Source organism: Condylura cristata, unplaced genomic scaffold (assembly GCF_000260355.1).
Source record: "Condylura cristata isolate star-nosed mole 26May11 unplaced genomic scaffold, ConCri1.0 scaffold00021, whole genome shotgun sequence".
Taxonomy (NCBI): domain Eukaryota; kingdom Metazoa; phylum Chordata; class Mammalia; order Eulipotyphla; family Talpidae; genus Condylura; species Condylura cristata.
The window spans coordinates 20,504,338-20,512,670 of NW_004567122.1; the positions used below are offsets into that span (position 1 = coordinate 20,504,338).

Genomic DNA, 8,333 nt, shown 5'->3' on the forward strand with positions numbered 1-8,333 from the left:
CCTGTCTCTCTCCTGTCTCGCTCCTGTCTCTGTCTTTCTCTTCTCTCTTCTCTCCCCTGTCTCGCTCCCCTCTCTCGTCTGTCTCTCTCCTCCTGTCTCTGTCTCTCTCCTCACTCCTCCCTCTCTCCTGTCTCTCATCTCTCTCCTGTCTCCTCTCTCCTCTCTCGTGTCTCTGTCTCTCTCCTCACCTTTCTCCTCTTCTCTCCTGTCTCTGTCTCTCTCCTCACCTTTCTCCTCTTCTCTCCTGTCTCTGTCTCTCATCTCTCTCCTCAGTCCTCTCTCTGCTCTCCTGTCTCTCACTCCTCTCTTCTCTCTCCTCTCCTCTCTCCTCTCTCCTGTCTCCTGTCTCCTGTCTCCTGTCTCCGTCTCCCTCCTCTCCTGTCTCGCTCCCCTCTCTCGTCTGTCTCTCTCCTCCTGTCTCTGTCTCTCTCCTCACTCCGTCTCTCTCCTCTCCTCACTCTCCAGTCTGTCTCTCTTCTCTCCTGTCTCTGTCTCTCCGTCTCTCGTCTGTCACTCCCTCTCTCTCCTCCTGTCTCCGTCTCTCTCTCTCTCCTGAATCTCAACTCTCTCCTGTCTCTCTCTTCTCTCCTGTCTCTGTCTCTCTCCTCTCTTCACTCCTTTCTCTCCTCTCCTGTCTCTCCGTCTCTTCTTCTCTCCTGTCTCTCTCCGTCTCTCGTCTGTCTCTCTCCTCTCTTCTCTCCTGTCTCTCTTCTCCTGTCTCTCTCCTCACTCCTCTCCTATCTCTGTCTCTCTCCTCTGTTTCTCCGTCTCTCGTCTGTCTCTCTCCTGTCTCTCTCCTTTCATGTCTCTCACCTGTCTCACTCCTCTCTTCTCTCCTGTCTCTCTCCATCTCTCTCCTGTCTCTCTCCTCCTGTCTCTGTCTCTCTCCTCACTCCTTTCTCTCACCTGTCTCACTCCTCTCCTCTCCTGTCTCCATCTCTCTCCTCACTCCTGTCTCTCTCGTCTCCTCACTCCATCTCTCGACTTTCTCCTGTCTCTCTCCTCTTCTCTCTCCTCACTCCTCTCCTGTCTCTGTCTCTCGTCTGTCTCTCTCCTCTCTTCTCTCCTGTCTCTCTCGTCTTCTCTCTCCTCTCCTGTCTGTCTCTCTCCTCACTCCTGTCTCTCGTCTGTCTCTCTCCTGTCTCTTCACTCCTTTCTCTCTTCTCTCCTGTCTCTCTCTCTCGTCTCTCTCCTGTCTCTGTCTCTCTCCTGTCCCTGTCTCTCCACTCTCTCCTGTCTTTCCATCTCTCGTCTGTCTCTCTCCTCTCTCTCTCTATGCTCCCTCACTCTCCTGTGTCTCATCTCTGCTCTCTCTCTCTAGTCTCTACTAATGTCTCTACTCTCTCCTGTCTTTCTCTTCTCTCCTATCTCCTTCCTATCTCTGTCGCCTTTCCATCTCGAGGTCATCTGTCTCCTCTCTTTCGTCATCATCTCTCCCGTCTCTCCATCCTGTCCCTTCTCCTCTTTCTCCCTGTCTCGTCTCTGTCGTGTCTATCTTGCTGTCTCATCTCTGTCTCCTATTTGTCTTTTCTTCTCTCGTTCTTCTCGTCTCTTTTCTGTAGCTGTCTCATCTCCATCTCTCCTCGCTGTCTCTCGTCTTCCCTGTCTTGTATTAGTCACTGTCTCTTCTGATCTCTATCTCTTGCTGTCTCGTTTCTCTCTTCCTGTCTCTCATCTTGTCTCACTCTCTCCTCTTATCTCTCACTGTCCATCCCTCTCTCTCCCCGTCTCATCTGTCTTGCTTCATTCTCTTCCATCTAAATCTGCCGTGGTGTATGTCTTCGATCCCGTCTGTTTTACTGTCGTCCTCTCTCGTGTGTGTGTCATTTCAATCTGTGTCCCGTCATCTGGTCTATGTGCCTATCTCTGTCACCTGTCTTACAGTCTCTCCTGTTATCTCTCTCCCCATCAGCCTCTCTACCTTTCGCTGTCTTTGTGGCAAACCCCATCACTCACCGCAGAGGGGGTGGCACAGAGGCTGGTACTTACCAGCAGTCCTGTTAATGCGCTTGCTGCGGCGGTGAGGCTGTCTGAGGCAGACACGTGATGCCACTTCAAGGGCGAGGGTGGGCCTGTGCTGTACATTACCACATAGGAGAAATGGTCCCCAGTGACACACATTACCTATCCCCAGACATCTACAGTCATCTCATTGACGCTTAGGCTCATACCTTGGTCTCTATCAACTCCTTCAGTAGGATTTGTTTTATGATATAGGCTGGGAGAGTGTTCTCATGTGATACCCTCTCTCATAAAACTGAGATAAAGGAGCCACAACTTTATCTCCCAGTGGCTTTAGTACCACAGCCCAGGGGCTTCTTATATCATGGAGTCCTGGGAACTAATACTCTCCACACCTGATGTCTCCTGTCAGGGGTACGGCCAAGGAACCTCGGTTGGTCCTCCACCCCACTTTACCTTGACTGAGGTGGTAAATTACTGCCCCAAGTGGTTGCTAGTCAAGTTTCTTACTGTGATCTCCAGCTTCCGACTTTCAAAATTTCTCCAAAGGAGTAAAATGGACTGAATGGAGTCACTGTGATGTGACACCAACAGCAGAAAGACACATAGGCACTCTCAGCCTTGGGTAATGCTGTGTTAAAATTTTGTCGTAATCCCATTATTACCCATTCTATTTCTTAGTAACTGTCAAGACAGTTTCGTCTTGTGGGGCCAGTCCTGCTGTACTCCCATTTCATTTTCCTGTTTGCTTCATTCTTGTCAAAACTTATATTTACCTAATTTCTTATTAACCATTTTAAAATTTCCATCTTGTACAGAAGATACCTTTGCCTGTCCCCTTAGCCTTTTCCCATTCTCTGGATTCAACTGTTATTCATGTCACCACCTATAAGAGCCCTGTTGGGAAACTTAAACAACAAATTCTGATTAGCTTCCTAACTTGTTTTTCAGGTTTGTGATGATCAGGTTATCTGGGGTGCCCATGGGAGAAGGGCCCACTTTGCCACAGCCTTCCCCGCAGCAGGCATATTCAGTAGGTGACTGTCCCTGGCATCCCAAAGCCAGCTCCTCCCTCAGGAGCTCAGACCTCACGGTGGCTCAGCCCATCCCCCAGTCTAGCTGTTCCTCGGTGAGCACCCCCAAGGCTCTGGATGGCACGCAGCCACCTGTGGTGGTTCTGCAGTGAGTGGTGGGCCTTGCACCAGCCAAACACACTCTTCCCTCTGCGGCACTCAGAGACAGGGCCTGTGTGACTCTAATTCACTCATGAACACTGGTTTCCTCGGACATGTTACTAACAGGTTCACAAAGTGAAACTCTCTCTCACTAAGCCCCCTAGTTTTAAAAGGTTTCCAGTTTTATTTTCCTTACTGTTCACTATTTTCTTAGTGACTAGAGCAGCTACAGCACTTCTGTTGTCCCTGTTCAATTTCCACCTTATGGGATAACTTTGAGGCTGTTGACGCATCAAGGAAATAATCCCATGTCCCACAGGGTCTTCTGGGCAGGCCAAAAAGATGCGTGATGACATGCATGCCTCCTGTGTACGTGAACTAGATCCTGCATGACTCAACTGCCCAGCGGCTTTAGACCCCATCTTGAATAACTTAGCTAAGGGAGACTGTAGTTTGCGGGGACAAAAAGGAAATTCATTTCGTCAGTTTATTAGGAAAACAAACAAATTATAGCTCTAAATTCTGCCTTTTCAAGGCACAGGTTTTCCTGTGTGAAATCATTTCACAGGAGTTCAATTTCAAAAGCAGCCTTTACCCAACTTTCAGAGCACCTCCTATGAAATTAAAACCTCATGCCAAAAAGACATTTTGGGGGTGGCACAGTTTTAGTCAACTCCCCCACCAGCTCCAGGCCTGAGCTGACCAAAACAGGACATGATCTGGCCAAGGCCCAACACAGCATGGCCTTTCACACGTAATTTAGCTTTTTATAGCTAATAACCAGTGTATTCACCATTTGGCCATTTACCTTCCTTTTTGCAACAAGTCAACCAACTCGCCAAAGGTTGCCTCTATCTCTAAATTCCTATGGTCTTTTTGCCTTAGTAAAGGCAGGGTAATATAATTGCTGCACCACACCACAGCTGACCATGGACACCACCAGCTCTCCACGGCCCTTACCCAGTACCCTTTCTCTTCCTCAGTCACATCTTTCTGTGAGCAATTGCCAGCCTTGCTAATCACTCTTCTGGTGCCAGCTCTTTCGTTTTGTGACCCAATTCCAAGACGTAGGAGACGGTATTATCCTCAGCACCAAGGAACACTAGCTGGGGTACCAGCTAGTGTTGTACAAATTCTAAGTCCGGGTATGAGATTGCACAGGTTAAGGACTGGCTCGGTCTACGGGACAGCTCCCCCCCCCACAGGAGATGCCTCTCGAAAGTCCAGGTTGTCACTTGTGCTTAAAGGTGGGAGGTCCTGACCCCCTCCCTCTCAGGGAACACAGTTACCAACGACATTACCCGTCTGTTGTAAAGGATAGATTGCACAACACACATGCATTAAGGCAAGGGGTAGGGAAGGAACACCGAGCTTGCACACTCTCATCAGCCACTATTCTCCCCAATTTCTGTGTGGTCACCAACCGGAGAAGGAGGGAGGCCTCTGAACCGTGTCATTTTGGGTATTTACGGAGGATGGGGATTCTTAACGAACATTTTCTTACAAATCATAACATAATGTTACGCCCTGAACAAGGACAGAAATTTTCAAACGGTAGTCAAATTATGCTGTTTTACACATGAACAGATTAAAGGAGAAAGAGTGTAATAGAGTTGAAAGGATATGTTTGAAGTAAGCAGACTGCAGGAGATGGTGTAAACCTGGTGTTAGGGTGAGACAGGTGCATACGTCCCAGAAACATCAGCGCAGAAGCCAGAGCCAGTGAGGAAGCATCAGAAACCTGCCCCTGCCGCTCACGGGAGACAGACGCACATTCGGCAGCGTTTGAGTGACGTGGTACTGCTCCCGGAGTGGGTATCTGTGAGTGTCTGTGAGTCACTGTAAGCCAAGTTTCATGGGACACTTTTATAAAACTATTTGAACAGGGTTTTTTTCTTCCTCCCTCAATGTTTGAAGCCTTAATCATTCAGTTTCCCTTCCAGTAGGAATTTTACAAAGTTAAAGGATGTCAGTGATACTTCTATTTTGGGGCCAGTATTACTAACCTCAGCTGATTCTGATGCTTCTCTCACACTGAGCTTCGTTAGGTGGAGCATGAGATTCAAGATTTACAGTATATTTTAAGTACATTTTTAAAGACATTTTGTGTCCCTTTGTTTCCCTTTATAGCCTTGTAACTTCATGTAATTGGCAGCATACCTGCATTTCTCTGGGCTTATCCCATTTTAAAATATTGTCATGCACAGTGATACTTTGCAATGTGTTTTAAGTGTGATCAATTTTGTTCCCCACAGGCTCAGAGTCTGACTCCGCAGGACTACAATCTGAGGTGGTCGGGCCTTTTGGTGACCGTGGGCGAAGTCTTGGAAAAGAGTTTGGTCAATGTCAGCCGGACTGACTGGCACATGACTTTCACCGGCATGTCTCGCCGGCAGATGATCTACAGTGCAGCGAAAGCCCTCGCCGGCATGTACCGGCAGCGCCTGCCGCCCCGGCCCCTGTGAGCAGCCACTCGGCCGAGACCCCCGCGCTGGGCGACAGACAGAACCTTCTACGTCGGGTCACTTCAGTGAGCCCAGCAGTTTTTCTTACTTGCCAAGACCCGGTGTTAGCATCACAATTTCATGTACCATAGGTTCTCAAAGAAGAAAATATTTTTATAATACAAACTGATTTACCAAATTTATAACATACAAATTCATGTGCTAGACATTTAACTTAATGATATGTACTTGATCTTTTTTTTTTTTAATTCATCTCTTTCCTGTCAGCTTTTGAAGGTTTGTGGGGTGCACATAATCTCAGGTCTAAAGCTGAACTGTGCGCTCAACAATTCACCCAAAGCACCTACATTTGGTGCATTTGTTAAACATGGGCCAAAACAATGGAATTCATATGTTCTTTAGGTCACCAGGTACACGTCACTTGAAAGATACTTTATAAAAATTGGGTAGTACATTATTTTTTCATTGTTATTTCACAGCTAAGTGGCCATATGCTTCCAACATATATTAAATTGGAAGCATGTTTTTATTTTTATGTACTGTTGAGTACTTGCTAAGTAAAACTCTGACAACATCCACTACTTAGATTCTCCCAACTGTAACACAATGTTTTCAAAGGAAATTATTTCATTTCTTAAATGATAGATTACATCTTATTTCATTGCAAACACTGCATTGCTAACCTCGTGCCATTCTGCCTTTACGTTTTGTGAATGTTTTTAAAGAAAATTTTATATTTGATCTGGTTTATGTAATCCATTATGTTTTTATTTAGTGAAGGCTTTTGTTTCCCCTAGGTAATATGTTTTACCATTTTGGATTTATAGAAATCAAAATTCAATAACATAAGAAAACCTATTGAACTATATTTGCAAGTTCTAGTAACTTTTTAAGTAGTTTCTTGTATACTTGTAATTTAATTTTTGTTTACTTGTCTATATAATGAGATAAAAGAATTAGCACAATCTCTGGCAGTTTTATAAAATGTGTTGAAACTTCAATGTCAATATATGCAATGTGTACTTTTATCATTATTTAAAATACTCTGATTTCTTTCTGTTATACTCTACCTTGGGTAAAAATATATTAATTTCACAAATATAGTATATGCTAAAGTCTAAGTGTTATATAATGATTTTTCGTAGAAATCAGATTTTGTTGTCATTCAGTGTACTGAGAGAAGGAAGATGAAGCCAGGTAAAGCAGGAAGCACAGACGACCCTGTTGACTAACATCAGAACACTACAGAAAGCCTTTCTCTGCCACTGACTTCTGTTCCTTCCCTACCTAACAGACTATTAATTAAGAAAGGGGAGCCCTTTCGCATAGCAGTGACCCAAGACAGACCTCAGTTAAGGACTGAAAGAAGTTTACCCGTGCTTACTATTTCTGCTCCCCCGGTATAAGTAAATTTTACAGATCCTAAAAATAGTAGAGGTTCAGTTTTCATTTTGTTACCAAGTCTCAAGTATCTTGTTTTGAGGATGGTTTTCACAGACTCACAGGCATGGACATCCCGTTAGATGGCATTTTCTTTCCTAGCTTCCCTGAATAGCCGTGACAGCTCTTCTCTGGCCTGCTCTAGCCGGATCACTGCCCTGCACCCGGTCATGTGGCAAAGCCTTCTGCTCTCTGCCAGTGTGAATGAAGGGATCAGGGAAGGGCAGATGGAAAGGATAAACACAGGTCTGGCTCTGGCCTCCCTGTTTTCCTGGCCAAGAGCTATCTTTGAAAGGCATCAGAGCTTAACTGACTCCACATACTCAGCTCTCAACCTCTTGTTTATTTTTTATCCTCAGATTTCTCTGCTGTACAAGGGGCGAGAAAGGAATATTATGCTTCCAAGGCAGCTCCAACCCGGGCCATTTTTCAGTGTTCGTTTGTTTGGTGTAAGATTCGTAAGTCTAGGGCATGTTCCCTGAAGCAGCCTTCCAGTGACCCCTAGTTCTTTCCCCGCTCATGTCCATGAAGCCCACATGAACAGCTTTTAGGGTGAGTCACACTGTGGGCTGTTTGCTTTTTTGTTCTTTAAGCATCTTAAGAAAATCTGAACCACTGTTTGTCATTTTTTTTCTTTTTCTGAAGTACTTCAGGAAGAATGTACTGAATTGCCTACATTTCTACATTTTTTTTTTTAATTGAGGAGTGTGAAAGAATAGGAGAAATCCAGGAACACTAACTTAACAGGTTATGTGGCCAGAAGGTGCTCCGGTTTTTCTGAAGTCAGAAAGCTTTCTGCCATTGCCAGTAGTTTCTCCCCTGAGATTCTTACCATTATTTCTTCCACATTCTTTATTCCATTTTTTTCTCAATTTAGAAAATTGGGACAGATCAAATGCTGTATGATAGTAATTTTAAGTAGATATGAGTACTAATGAAAGTTTATTATGTACATGTATTCATAACTATGCAAATTAGTAATATACTCAGGGTCACCTAGAGGACTGTTGAATTTACTTTATTCCTTGACTAGAAAAAATTCTAAACATGAATTTGTGTTCTATGAAGCCAAATTTATAGTATTCTGTCTTTGAAAGATAATAGATTATGCATAAATTAATATGACACTCGGACTTTTACTCCCAAAATTCATTTTTAAGGTACTATGCAGGATGATGTATTGGATAAAACCAGTTTTGTAAGTATGTAAATATGACATGAATAAATAATACCACCTTATTTTCCAAAGATGTAATTATTTTTAAATATCAGTATTAGATCAGAAGACTAG

The 8,333-nt window shown here is 44.5% G+C and overlaps 1 protein-coding gene across 1 annotated transcript in view; it reads left to right on the plus strand.

Annotated features, from left to right (window-relative positions):
* The window catches only part of PRRC1 (proline-rich coiled-coil 1), a 39,171-nt gene extending 32,711 nt beyond the window's left edge, over positions 1 to 6,460 (plus strand). Inside the window, exon 9 of the mRNA XM_004686678.2 lies at positions 5,393 to 6,460. Coding sequence (XP_004686735.1) covers positions 5,393 to 5,602 — 210 coding nt within the window. The 3' untranslated portion in view covers positions 5,603 to 6,460. The remainder of the gene's footprint in view (positions 1 to 5,392) is intronic.
* Positions 6,461 to 8,333: the final 1,873 nt, after the last annotated feature.